The sequence below is a fragment of the Fusarium subglutinans genome (genome assembly GCF_013396075.1).
Source record: "Fusarium subglutinans strain NRRL 66333 chromosome Unknown NRRL66333_c0000245, whole genome shotgun sequence".
NCBI classification, from domain to species: Eukaryota; Fungi; Ascomycota; class Sordariomycetes; order Hypocreales; family Nectriaceae; genus Fusarium; species Fusarium subglutinans.
The window spans coordinates 52086-65857 of NW_023502308.1; the positions used below are offsets into that span (position 1 = coordinate 52086).

General features: G+C 48.6%; 5 protein-coding genes across 5 annotated transcripts; 3 read left to right on the plus strand and 2 right to left on the minus strand.

Annotated features, from left to right (window-relative positions):
- Nucleotides 1–819: 819 nt before the first annotated feature.
- FSUBG_12038 (GPI anchored) lies at nucleotides 820–2358 on the plus strand (the record flags this gene model as incomplete). Its single annotated transcript, XM_036676786.1, has 2 exons — nucleotides 820–1685; nucleotides 1752–2358. 2 exons carry the CDS (start codon nucleotides 820–822, stop codon nucleotides 2356–2358), a joined length of 1473 nt encoding a protein of 490 aa, XP_036532499.1.
- A 227-nt stretch (nucleotides 2359–2585) lies between these two features.
- FSUBG_12039 (prolyl oligopeptidase) lies at nucleotides 2586–2990 on the minus strand (the record flags this gene model as incomplete). Its single annotated transcript, XM_036676787.1, has 1 exon — nucleotides 2586–2990. One exon carries the CDS (start codon nucleotides 2988–2990, stop codon nucleotides 2586–2588), a length of 405 nt encoding a protein of 134 aa, XP_036532500.1.
- Nucleotides 2991–4168: 1178 nt separating this feature from the next.
- Nucleotides 4169–5984, minus strand: FSUBG_12040 (6-hydroxy-D-nicotine oxidase; the record flags this gene model as incomplete). Its single annotated transcript, XM_036676789.1, has 3 exons — nucleotides 4169–5185; nucleotides 5232–5496; nucleotides 5548–5984. 3 exons carry the CDS (start codon nucleotides 5982–5984, stop codon nucleotides 4169–4171), a joined length of 1719 nt encoding a protein of 572 aa, XP_036532501.1.
- Nucleotides 5985–7648: 1664 nt separating this feature from the next.
- Nucleotides 7649–8967, plus strand: FSUBG_12041 (uncharacterized protein; the record flags this gene model as incomplete). Its single annotated transcript, XM_036676790.1, has 2 exons — nucleotides 7649–7884; nucleotides 7935–8967. The coding sequence occupies 2 exons, from the start codon at nucleotides 7649–7651 to the stop codon at nucleotides 8965–8967; spliced, it is 1269 nt and encodes a 422-aa protein (XP_036532502.1).
- A 1050-nt stretch (nucleotides 8968–10017) lies between these two features.
- On the plus strand, nucleotides 10018–12336 carry FSUBG_12042 (amino-acid oxidase; the record flags this gene model as incomplete). The annotated part of the gene is made up of 5 exons (XM_036676791.1): nucleotides 10018–10487; nucleotides 10538–10768; nucleotides 10829–10984; nucleotides 11035–11121; nucleotides 11169–12336. 5 exons carry the CDS (start codon nucleotides 10018–10020, stop codon nucleotides 12334–12336), a joined length of 2112 nt encoding a protein of 703 aa, XP_036532503.1.
- Between the last annotated feature and the right edge of the window lie 1436 nt (nucleotides 12337–13772).

The window sequence follows — 13772 nt, forward strand, 5'->3', positions numbered from 1 at the left end:
TGTATAATGTGCGTAATTATGCAAACTATGTACTCCGTAATCGAACCACAGTTTATTGGCCTTGCTAATTAACGAATGGTACATCCGTCCTCCGAAACATCCGACATAAACCCAAAACTCCTCACACGAACTAAGCAGTAGTTCAGTCCATAACACCCTCGTCTTCGGCGGCCCAGATAGATTACAGAGTCATCACACTCTAAGTGATGTAAGTAGTAAGGAGTCAGTACGGGACAACGGAGTATATGACAGGACTTGGTATAGGGCCGCGGTAGTCGCCTGATCGCCGATGGACTGGGGCAACTGAGAGCAGGGGTATACACCAGGAGGCTAACCCATGCTGCCTGCACCTGGTCGTTGCGAGAGAGTGAACCTCTGAAAGCCGGCACAATAAAATGAAAAGGGCGTTTTCTATTCTATTCCCCTCGCAAATCTGCAATCACGCCTTTCACCTCATTTCTCCTTTGTTCGTGGAGAGGTTTTGACGATCCTACATTTACGCGAATGTTAGTGGTTTCAGGATCAAGATTTCCCCGCCATGAGAAATAAAGGATTCTATTCGAGCTGTAGCGCGGTTTCAGGGCCGTATAGTTAAATGACCGCCTCATCGAGGCCATGATTGATTGGAGCGTCTTGAGGCTTTCTGTTTAGACTTTTGGCCTGATACTCCTGACCAGGCGCTTAATGTGGATTATTGTAGAGCACGAAATCGATGAAAGTGTTTCTGATATGCTTACTTTCGGTCATTGGCACATATACGCTCCTTCTTTCGTTCTCCCATTTACCAAGAGCCACGCTCGTTAACAATTTTCATTCATTATGACACTCATTTACACCATCTTTTTTTCTTTTCTTTTCCCTCTTTCTTATGCTTTCACTCACCCCGGTCTACTAGTCACCGACACCGATATTACTCGCATCAAGACCAAGCTCGTCGAGAAGAAAGAGCCTTGGACCGCGTCGTGGAATAAGCTGACAAGCATTCCATTTTCCAGCGCTGATTACAAGAACAATGCAGTCAAAGAAGTGAACAGAGGCCAAAATGGCGAGGTTCTATGGCACGATGCAGCTGCTGCGTTCAACCTTGCTCTGCGCTGGAAAGTCAGCGGTGAGGACCAATATGCAGAGACCGCATCAGAGATCCTTGTTGCTTGGGCAGATACTCTGGAGATCCTCAGCGGGGGTGACGATGCCTACCTAACCGCGGGATTGCAAGGTTATGAGCTTGCTAACGCCGCAGAGCTCCTCCGCGACTACCAACCATTTGCAAAGAACGGCCTATCCAAAGTTATCGACATGTTCAACAAAATATTCTTGCCAATGAACCTCGATTTTCTCAACCACGTCCTGGGGTCAGAGCATAATGTCAAGCACTTCTTTGCCAACTGGGAACAGTGCAATATTGCTTCTGCTATGGCTATCGCAGTCCTCACCGACAACCAAACCACCTGGGACTTTGCCGTCGACTACTTCAAGCACGGTGAAGGCAATGGTGCTATCAATAATGGTATCTCAAACATCGTTGAGGAACCTGGTACAGGCAAAGCAATTGGCCAAGGGCAAGAATCTGGTCGAGACCAGGGTCATTCCGCGATGAACTTCCAGGTGCTAGGCGCCATTGGGCAGCAGGCATGGAACCAGGGCGAGGATCTCTTTGCCTACAACAACAGCCGCATTCTACTTGGGTTCGTGAGCCCATTGCTATTTTAACCGGCTGTGATAAGGCCTTCTGAACTAACTTCTGCATACAGAGCTGAGTACTTTGCTCGATACAATCTTGGAAATGATGTACCCTTCGAGCCCTACACAAACGGCATAGTCTCCTTCGATGTCATCAGCGAAGCCTCTCGAGGTGCGGTTCGACCTGCTTGGGAGCTACTCTATAGTCACTACGTCAACATCAAAGGCCTTGACGCTCCTTGGACAAAAGCATACCTGAACAACTCCTTGGAGTTTTTCGGTGGATTTGAGGGCGGGGCCGGATCTTGGGGAGAGGGTTCTGGCCACTATGATGGACTTGGCTGGGGCTCTCTTCTCCATCATCTGGACGAATCTGACATCCAAGCTGCCAAGTCCTCTGCTGCTGGCCCCAAACCAGCTGCAACGACATCAGAGAGTCGCCTATCGTCAACAACTCTAGCGACAGTCCATACTGCCTCTGGATCAAAGACCGCAACAGCTGATGAGGGCGCCGAGACCGCTATAGTAACGCCATCTGCCGTAAACACCCATCATTCTTCTATGACAGCTACCGCAGCAATTCCTCAAATTACGGAACAGCCAGGAAAGGGATGCCGTCCAAGGAGACCGAAGAGCCGCAAGCATAAGGGCCGTAAGCATCACTCCAGTGTGAACTAGAAAGTTGAGTGGGAAAAACACTTATCAAATAGCTGAGACCCCATCGGACAAATGTCAAGAATATGCCGGGGATGGGTTTTGATGGTATCTTATTTCTTGTGTATATTAGATTTATCGTAGCTGGTCTACAAGGGCAAAACAAGTGATGTGAAGCTCGAGCTCGGTCCTTGTCGCTGAAGATGATATAGCCTGCGATATAGAAGTTGTGAGGCAGCTCACATGTCGCTTCACAAATTCCACTTCATATTTGCCAACACCACGCGATACCCGTCAGCGTCCTCAAAGGTCTTTCCGCACTGATCCCAATACGAATTAAAGCTCGTGACAGAAACAATGCCCGCTTTCTCCATCCGCGCAACTGCATCATCGAATTTCTCTTTCTCGGGCAGGTAGAAAATCATGAGATTGTCCTGCGTAGGTGATCTACCGGCGTCATGCCCACGCTTCGCGGTGAACTCAAGATGATAGCCTGCGCCCTCATGACCGAGCATTAGCCCATCGAAGCCATCATGGTCATGAAATTCGCCGATTTTCTTGAATCCTAGACCGTTGACGTAGAAGGGCAGAAGGGCATCGATGTTGTTTGTTGGGCGGGCCACGCGAAGGTGAGCGGATGCGATGGGAGCTGACATTTTGTTGGTAGCGAATTTGAATGAAGACAGCTAAACCTCGGTTCAGAGTCAGGCTTGGGCTTTCTTATACTCCAATCGGGGCCCACCTGACGATTCCGGGGTTGCCGATGACTCACCTTTAGTTCAACATCTTTTGGGCCAAGGAACAAGGAACGAAAGGCATTTACCAAGCCTACAGAATTATATTTCACTCTGAAAATGACGTAACTGGCTGCTAATATACAATAGGAGTCTCGTAGCACCTCTATAATCCTTGCATTGTTCAAGTCTTCCCAATGGATAACTGCTACACACACTCAAAGGCAAGGTAAAATATTATAGAGGAGCTATGGAAATCGCTCGTATGATCTTGAGATCTCAATGAAACTAGCAATAACACATCTAGATCATTACTTGCTGCCAAGCGAATAATAAGTCATTACGATCTGACAGTGAATTTGTCTGCCGTAGATCCTGTCTGTTGAATCGTCGTATGCTGGCCCTGCCAGGTGAGGATAGCACATTGTTCTGCATTGACGCCACTGATTCACATATCTGAGTCGTCTTCACTATCTGAGGTCGAACTCATGATCAAATGCAAGCACATATCACTGATTCACCGACTTGCTCTCGGTACATAAAGCCGGATTTCTTTCTCGGAAACTTTTGGTCACCCATTTTCCCTTGAAACATAGTACTATAAGTGCAAGCAAGCAATCTTAACCACTCTCACTTATACTAGGTCTTATTGATTAAACATTACCGTCAAAGGAAACATACATACCCCTCGTTCTCACGAAGCGTAAATGCCGCCTCAACAAGATTGCCCGATATGCCACGGTGCAGGCGTATACACGCGTCGGCATTACTGGCAGCAAAGTGTGCAATGTCCACAGACTTGGTCGCATTGCCCCCCGGGTGGCCACACAGCGAGATGCTTTGTATACCAGCACACGTACGGACGGCGACAGTGCCCTTGCTGTGTATGCTATGGGGCCGGAACAATCATGACGTCCTTTCACCGAGATTACCAGTATCAATGCGCTTGTATGGGTCAACACTAAGTCAGACCTTTTTTTCATGTTACGATGTTGGCGGCCACAGTGTTTTACAGACGGCAGAGAGTCGATGAAATTGTCTCAAACATATGGATACTTCCATTGCGATTCATATTTCTTTCCTATTCGGTGTGGAATTGACTATTTCGTACTATCGCGCACAGCAGCGACAGCAAACGGGTTCGCCGTAAAGGTTCCATTCGGGTCAGCCTTGGCCCTAGCCTTGCCAAGTCTCTTATACTTGTCCGCATCCTCATAGTATGCTTGCCAAATCTCGGGCTTACTCATATCCCAGTCTCCCCAGGAACCCCAGAGCACACGGCGATCCTGCTTGCTGAAGGGGCTCTTTGGTCCAATCATGATAGTATCGTTGGTCTTCTGCCAGTTGAGAGCATACTCCCTGAACTTTGCACCAGGGTCGTGGAAACAGTCGAGTGTTTGGACGACTGTGGAGTCTCGCCAACTGTAGGACGTTCCGTTATCCTTGTTGAGCAAGAAGCGCGAGTTCTTACCGCCGAAGCATTGGATCTGCACTGAGAGCTTGCAGTGATCGTATACTTCTCCTTCTTTATCGCTCTTGTCATTGTCAAGCTTCTGATGAGGATTGTAGATCAAGTCTAGGCGCTTGACTACAGCATCAACCCAGCCGTCCTTCTGGAGAGTCTGCGACTTTGTAGCGTAGGTGCGCTTGACATAGGGGAGCTCAAACTCTCGACGCTTAGGGAAGATCCACTTTCCAGTCATGGTGTCCATACCCTCATCAAATTCATTGATCAAAAGAGTGTGGTTGCTCCAGTCGTTTTGAAGATCTCTGAACTGCTTGAACCAGTTGTCCACGGTAGAGTCGTACTTGTCTGTCTTGTTGGTGGGACACCACTGGGCATAGAGGACAATAATAGCAGGGAAGCTACCGTTAAGCAGATCAAGAACATCTTTGGCTAAAGCTGTCTTGATCTTCTGCTGAATCTTCTTCCAGATGGTGTCATCTCGGAGCGAAGGGAACAGCATGGTAACGGGGAAGTCTGTGCTGAGAACACTGCAGCAGAGGTCGTAGCCTCGTGGGGCAGTACCCTCGTCAGACATCTTGGCGATGAAGCCGAGTAGACGGCTAAGTACCTTGGGCTCATAGATCCACAGACCCTTCAAACCGTGAGGTCCCTGAGACAGTTAGCGTAGTTTCACAGAAAGCGGCAGCTAGTCATACCTTGAAGCCATTAGGACCAGCGACGGTTCCCATGTAGCTGGAAGCGCGATAAACCTCAACAGTGTAATGAGTAATAATGCCGAAGTTGCCCGGGCTGCCACCGAGAATGGCATAGAAGAGCTCAGAGTCACTCTGCTTGGTGACGTTCTGAATGGAGCCATCGTGGTCAATCAGACGAATCTTGATAATGTGGTCGCCAAAAAGACCAAAACTGCGACCGAGTTGACCATAGCCACCAGTTTGACCGTGACCACCCGTGCAGACGCTGAGGGGGATTAGCTTCGTTAGTTCGCAGTGGCTAGTATAGTAGACTCACTAGGCACATTGTCCGTGCGGCACGAATAGGTTGACTGAACGAAGGTAGTCGTTAAAGTCTTGCAGTCTGTTACTCACACCAGCCAGCACCAGAGCTCTGTCATCGAGAACTCCGTCTTCTTCCAGGACCATCATGTCCTTGTAAGTGTTGGTGAGATCAATCTGGATGTTCTTGCCACCGGTAGAAGAGGCGCCAGAGTACTGATGGCCGCCCGACCTGACAGCGACGCTGACCTTGTTGTCCCTCGCCCATTGAACAGCCTTGATGACATCTTCATCTTCCTTGGGCTGCACAATGAGAGCGGGGTTCATGTCATGCTCTGTCTGGTAGGAGGTGGTAGCATATTGCTGGTTGAAGAACTTGTAATCTTTTTGGCCAAATTGAGAAGAAGTGTCTCGGGAGTATTGCATCCCCTGGAAATCTTTAATCTTGAACATGATGAATGTGATGAGTGTTGAGTTTGTGGTGATTGGCAGAAGAATTGTGGCTTTAGGCGTCCCTTATATTCTTCTTGCCCACCAAGATCCAAGAGTGGCGATGCTGGCCGCTGAGAAAAACAGCCAGGGCTGATCACACTGGCTTTCGACTTATTGAGCACATGTGCGGACAGTTCGCACTAGAGATTGGCGGTCTATCATTCCTCACAAGCCTGAGACATGCGTAGTGGCTGCAATGGTTGGGGATGCGGCTGAACTTGGTACCAGGGATCATGTCTGAATAGGCAGCCAATGGAGCTATTGAACTGATGTTACAAGTAAATCCTCTAACCAGGTTTTTGTCTTTCACTAGAGTGATACTGTGAGACACCGGCACTTGTAGCGTGAGGATCATGTGAATTCTGACTGCAATTTCACGTACACGACGTAGGTACACGTAAGACTTACTGTACTGCACATGCGTGTAAGATTGGTCGGTAGTACAACACCTTTGTACGCCAATCAGCAATAGTCTTTGATAGCAGAACCGTATTCAGCCAGCCACTTTTTAGGCACGTTTCAACCTACCACGAGGTCCGACTTCCGACATTTTACGGATAGCTCTGCGCCAGTGCGGGGGAAAGAGACACTTCGGGACTGTTTGCGGAGGTCATGGCTTGCCTGAGACATACGTAAGCTCAGTCGCACTCTTGACGCCAAGGTTGTGACAGGCGGGACGGAGATCGCGAGAATATTGCGCGCGTCCAGTACCGTTTGCAGCACGGTTGTCAGCATGCACTGCAGGAGGCTGGATGAGGGGAGGGGAAACAGAAACATGGCGATAATATGGTGATTGAGTGGCCGAAAGAAAGGTGAGACATTAACGGTAAATGACAAATTCTGAGACTATCCCTTGGAAATGCAATTAAAGTTCGAGGGATTTCTCTTTGGAGAATAACGTTCAACTACTCTGCAATAAGCGGCCTCTAAAAACGACGGCTCACTGAATGAAGTAACAAGCTATGCACACTAAACGGTGCTTGCTCACGCACGGCAGAACTGTGCCGCTCCAGGTGGCTTACGCAAGGGAGAACAAACGGTCTGAAAACTCCTGTATTCTAGTGATGGCTGATCAATAGCTCGAGCCACAGAGTTCAGCTTTTCTCAAACTGTGCATTTGTTGAGGTTTAGGGCTACCGCACGTACCGGTCTAGACCATGCGCATTCCTTTCAGGGTAGTGAGATTTGGGTCTGTAGCTAAAATGATTTAGTGCCCATTGGTTGGCTTACAGATGGGTTTAGAAGGCTAGGTACGGCCCGGTACTTGGGAATGAAGAACGAGGAATGCGACGTCCGTCAAGAGACGGATGAGTAGGTTTGAGATTATCCCTTGTGATGGCGATGCCGTGCTTGCTATTTGACCGAACGATGATTGAGAGCCAATCATGCTAAAGTTCTTTTGGATTATAACGCGTGTCTTGTTACTGGTCAGCAAGGAGTAAGCTCCAGACCCTTTCAACCTCAGCCGCTCGTCGATGGAGGGAAGCCCCTCTCTTAAGGCTGATAATGACCCAAGCTCATACTACGTAGAGAAGATATATAATATCAAGGTCATCTAGAATGCCCTTCGTAAGTCAGCAAATCTGTCAACACCATTCTCTTGCAACACCACCAAGACCAACACAATGATACTCCCTACTGCTCCTGTTGTCCCCATGGATTTGGGTGACGACTTCAAATTCGGTCCTACCGTTCTTGACCCTATTCAGCCAGAGGACCAAGAGAACCTTGTCCCCATCAATGGCTTCCCCAGTGTTGACCCCGCTGGTGGTGATGTTGCCATGTCCCAGCTCGATGTTCTGGCACATTTCTTTGGAACATACAGCGGATTCGGCTTCAACACTATTTTCCGTCCCAACGGGTGAGCTATACCATCAAGAACTAGAAATAAAGAAAGCTAACTGAGAGAAGAACAACTACTCCAACACCTCTCCCCATTCTACCTCCATCCGAGGATCCCAACGACAACATCCTCCAGCTCAACCTTACCTCAGAGTCCCTAGCCTTTGCTAAAGGACGTTTGGATGATGTCCCTAACCGTGGTCTTGACACTCAGGCTGATATCATGCTCAACGGTGTGCCGTACACACAGACAATTGCTGATATCACCGAGATGGTGACGCCTCCCAAGAAGCAGCCCGTCATCCACTTTGAGCCTGGTCTGTGGATGCACGTACCCGCCAGTGAGCAGATGCCTGTTCTTGCAGCGTCTCTGTCCCGCATGGCTTCCATCCCTCACGGAACTTCCATCAACGCCCAGTCTTTCACGGCGACTATTACTGCCAAGGGCGCCCCTGTCTTCTCGCCAGTAGACATCACCCCTATTCTTATTGCCAACGGTCAGAAGATTCCGTTCAGAAGTCAGACTCTCACCAACAAGAACACCCACCGTCTTCCCCAGGATCTTTCAAGCTTTGACAAGGCCGGCACTATCACGCAGGCTATCTTGACTGATCCCAACACTGTTCTCCGCAACGCCAACATCGGAAAGAACATCATTGATAACACAACCTTTGAGATATCCTCAGAGGCTCAGAACCCCAACCTCGGCGGTGGCACCAGCAACATTGGTTTCCTCATCGGTGCCGACGCTGGTGTCACCTCTGCTTCAGTCGCAGCCCGAAGCGGCAACGCGAATGCCGTCAGAGTCACGGTCCAGTACTGGCTCTCCAGAGTTCGAACCCAGATCAACATTCCTGCTTGCCACAGCTCAGACAAGAAGACTGTTTCTCCTGCCTCTCACGGCCCACGTGATGCCGTCCCCAGGTTCCTGGTCGACATTGACGTTCCTACTCCCAAGACAGTCAACATTGAGTACATTCAGATTCAGTACTCCCAGAACGTCGCACTTGACTTCAATGGTCTGTCATGGCCCCACGTGACAGTTGGAACTTTGGCGCCAACCATCCGTCACAAGCTGTCTCAAGTTCTTGTATCTCACTAGATAGTGACATACCATTATGGCCTAGGTAGTTTAGAATGTCTATGAAGGATAGGTAGTGTTACTACAGGCTCCCTACGGCTTTTAGGCTCAACGAATAGCGAGTTTAAACTCGAGCTCTAATACAACATCCTATGTCTTGACAAGTTACCTTCATCTTGGCCTGATGGCATGAGTAAATCCATAAATTTGCATTTTTCCCAGCGGTGACAAAAGCAGACCATTATCACAGTTCTCTGGTAGTGCGTACCTACTCCATCACCGAGAGTACAATATGACATGTCAGTTCATGTCTCTTGGCCTATCCGTTCAAAAACACATGCGCCAGAATGAGGCCAGATATATCCACACCCTAGGCTCAAGCAAGAGGGGTAAACGTCCTGCCCAGGCGCCACCGAAGCTATACATGACTGAGACGTCCAAGTCCAAGTCACATTCCCGTCAGTGATCATCATTCACCGGGTCCGGTAGTGTCGTTGATCGTTTCTTATGGCTTGTGCCACCCCCGCCTTTTCCGTTTGTCCCGTTGCTGCAACGCGGGCCAGCCGTCACATTCCTAAGCCCGGACGGGGTCTTCAGCTAAAGAAAAGAGTCAGACTTGAACTCTATGGGGTACATTGCATCTAAATGCGGAGATGTGGCTTGGGACTTAGGTTTCGTTAATACTGAAATTTTCCGACCGCTCAAAAGTAATTGGAGGACGAAGCACTCGTGGTCGCCTTGCGCAGTTGTCAGCGTTGCAGTATTGCTTTTCTGCGTCAAGCTGAACACGGCTCACCATGTGGTGGTTGCGCCCCATATGTGAACCTGTGTCAATGAAATCTCCCCATTCGTAGACACATCCGTAGACACCATTGTGTGGATAGCTGAGATTCTAGGAATGGAGGCGGATGATGTATTCAGATTGAAATGAGGATTAACTTGTAGTGCCCTCGTACTGGCCACGCTCTATATCTCACATCCTTCAGCTCTTCATAGTTCTTTTGCAAGTCCTCAGTGCATATTTGCCCAAACGATACCCAGAGCCCATATCTTATAGCCTCAATTATCATCATGTCTGTTCTTGATCTGAACTCAGACTTGTCCATCAGAAATCAATGGGCTCGTCAGCACATCAACAGAGCCATTCGACAGGATTGGAACGCTCTTCTTGATAACAGCGATGATTCCTCCGAGTTAGGTTCCCTTCCTCGTATCCCCAAGACCTCTAAGCTCCCTCGTGCCCCTGCCCCTCAGATATCCGCTCCTCACGATCATGAAGCTCAAAAGCCTCGGGTCATCAGGATCGGTGTCATCGGTGCTGGAGCAGCTGGCTTGTTCACAGGTTTGGTCTTGGACTATCTCAATAGCGAACTGAAGAAGGGCTCAATCCCTCTCTCTTTCGACTATGAGATCCACGAGGCGGCAGGACCAGATCGAGTCGGAGGTCGCTTATTCACTTACAATTTTGGTGGCCAACGTGATACTCATGACTATTATGATGTTGGCGCGATGCGATTCCCCGACAACCCTGTCATGAAGCGGTAAGTCAGTTCCTTCTGCTACACGTCACTTGATGGCTTACACTGCCCAGCACATTCGAGCTCTTTGGCAGGCTCGGTATGGAAAAGACGGACCTAAAGACGAACCCCAACGCAAAGGATGGTTCTCTTATTCCATACTACATGTCACCTAACGCACCCAACACTAACCCCTGGTGCTACAACGACATCAACGTTTGGGGCGCTTCTTATCAGAGTGTTCAGACAGCTGCTGGCAGTGTTGACCCGTTTCAAGTTAATACCGATGGAAGTATCGACCCTAGGTAAGTTGCCTCATTAATGATGAACAGTTAGGTATCGGGCCCATTCTAAATATTTCTCAGACTTCTCAAAGTTGGACCAGATGAGGTTGTAAAGGCCAACATCGAGCCACTTCGTCAGGCGCTGAAAGAAGATGCCGAGAAGACTCCTCCTGGTGACAAAGGCTGGAAGATGCTAATGGAATACGATACATACAGCACTCGACAATTCTTGGGCACGTAAGTACTTTCTGATGCTGCTCTCTTCCCTCAAAGGCTGATTCATCCAGTGCGAACCCGAAAGTAAAACTACCCAAGGATATCCCTCCACCTCCATACAACTATGAGACCATTGAGTGGCTTGAGACCTTTAACGGGTGAGTTACTCCGACTATGAAGACTACTTGATACTAACAGCTTGCAGAGGGACGGACTGGTATGACCAAGCTCACAGTGAGACTGTCCTTGAGTCCCTTGACTTCGAGTTCAGCCCTGAGACCAAGTGGTTCTGCGTGCTCGGCGGCGCCCAACAGCTCGCAAAGAAGATGGAAGAGAGAATTGCTAGCAAACCCAGTTATCACAACCCAGTCGCTGCTATTCGCACCGTTGGTAAGATGGACGTGAGGCTCGATATTGTGAATGGTAAACGATCTGAGTTTCGCCATTACGACGCCGTCGTGGCCACTACTACCCTCGGATGTCTTGGTCGCATGGACACTCGTCAAGCTGGCCTGAGATATCCTGTCAAGCAAGCCATTCGCTCTTTAGGCTATGGTCAGTCCTGCAAAGTGGCGATCAAGTTTAGCCATGCATGGTGGATCCACGATCTCAAGGACTTCAACGTTCGTGAGGCAGGTCTAGGCCACTCCGACCTCGCCCTACGAACTTGCGTCTACCCCTCTTACAATATCTATGATGCAAAGACCAAGACAGCGGTTCTTCTGTGTTCTTACACTTGGCAGCAGGACTCCGATCGTCTTGGATGTCTCATGTCGACAAACAAAGACCACGAGGAGAAGGTCGCCGAGGAGCAAGCCCTCAAAGAATTGCTTCTCCGAGATCTGGCTATCTTGCATACAAACAAGCAGACCAGTGAAAAGGATCTATACAATCTCATCAAAAAGAGCTATGTTGATCATCATGCCTACAGCTGGACTGAAGACCCCAACACTGCTGGAGCTTTCGCGTTCTTCAGACCCCAGCAATTCAGCTCCATGTGGAACAGAGTAATCCAGCCATCGGGTGATGTCATCATTGCCGGTGAAGCCTCAAGCCCTCACCATGCTTGGGTCGTTGGTGCCCTTGAGAGTGTCGTCCATGGACTTCACTCCTGGATGGGTACCAATATGACTCTGGTTCCCGAGCTGAAGCATGCCAGAGACATTCTGGGGAAGGATGAACGTGGAAATCCCTTCGTCGACCTCCCTCCTTATATGGATGTTAATATTTCCAATTGGCACGCTGTCATGGGTGTCGTCAATCGAGACAAGCATCTAGAGACGATAGAAGGGGCTGATAACAGTAACTTGCTGTCTACTGTGCTTTCGCACTTCGATGTCGAGGTTCTGAAGAAGGACCTTCCTGCTCGATAAATGGCTTGAACTGACTCTTGATTGTTCTTTTGGGAGTATATAAGTGTATTCAAATTGAGTCATGAGATCAGTATGAGGGTTCTGCCGTCCGTTCTTTAGCTTTCTAAATCATTTCCATGATAACCACTTTCTTTATGCATTGCTGTCGTCCATGATGAGCCGCAGCTTGAATTTTAATGCAACTTTCCGAAGCTCGCTCAGTAAACCTGATTGATGCTATGCATCATGACCGATTTTGATCTCATGATTCGGTTGTTCGCGGAAGCCTGAACAGATCCGTCCACTAAGCGTCTTACTCAGTGTCTACTGCTATCGCTATGCCATGTCAGCAAGACACTTGACCCGGATCTTTGAACTTGACTTATGCATCCAGAAAGACGCAATGTGATCCCATGGATCAACAACAGGGTTAAAGACAAGCAACTCTCGCTAATGAGCAGCGAAATATGTCGGGTCAGTATTACCGCCGTGTGTCGATCCTGTCCCGTAAAAGTATGAGCTCGCCCAAGTTGGCGGATCGTAAATTCTTCAATACCGACGTGATGAAGAGATTCTTATCGGGGACACATTCTTGCCAATTCTTGTCGCTTGCGACCAAACGCGTCATTAGTAAACCCGTTCGATCAACGGCAAAGCAGACACTCGAGCACACGATGCAGGCCCATGTCGACAGCAGCAGGCCATGTTATTGACCTCCCTGATGGTCGGCGTCTTGGCTATTATAAGTTTGGTAATCCTATAGAAAATCCAGTAATATATATCTTTCTTGCTGCGGCACAGGATCCCGACCCAATCAAAATGGAAGCAGTCTGGAGAGAACAGGTTATTGTTCTTAGAGTAGAAGATGGAGAAGTTCTGGAGAAACCAAGCGCTTTCCAGTCCGCTGTCAGGGCTTTCAGACAAACCTATGCCTAAGGAGGAGCAGTTCATGACCTCGAGATGAAGCTCAACACTGAACCTTCGGGTTTCCACCTGGAGCACATCGAGTACGAGGGTATCAGAGTGAGTGTAGTATGGGTCTGCAGACGAGAATACTTCACCAGAAATGAGACAATACATGGCAGAGAGGCTACCAAAAGCGGTCTACAAGGAGCACTTGGGGGTGGCGCACTAGAGGATCCGGAGGTAAGGCCTGTTGACAGAATTTCTTAACGATCTCACAGATTGAAAGAGTAAATGCCTTCCTAACTCGTTTTGGTTAGCGATGTGTCACGCAATCATAGGTTGTTTGTGGATGCAATTTTTTAAAGGAAGCGAAATTGGAATAAAGTAACTTAGGCATCGGTTTGTTATATATATACCCGTGGATCTAACTAAAAGGGAGCCTTACTTATAGAGTAGGCAATAAAATTATAGGATAAGGATAAAATCGTAAGATAAGCCTTTACCTTACCTAGTTATAATTTTATAATTTTTACTACCTTAAACTAAAGATT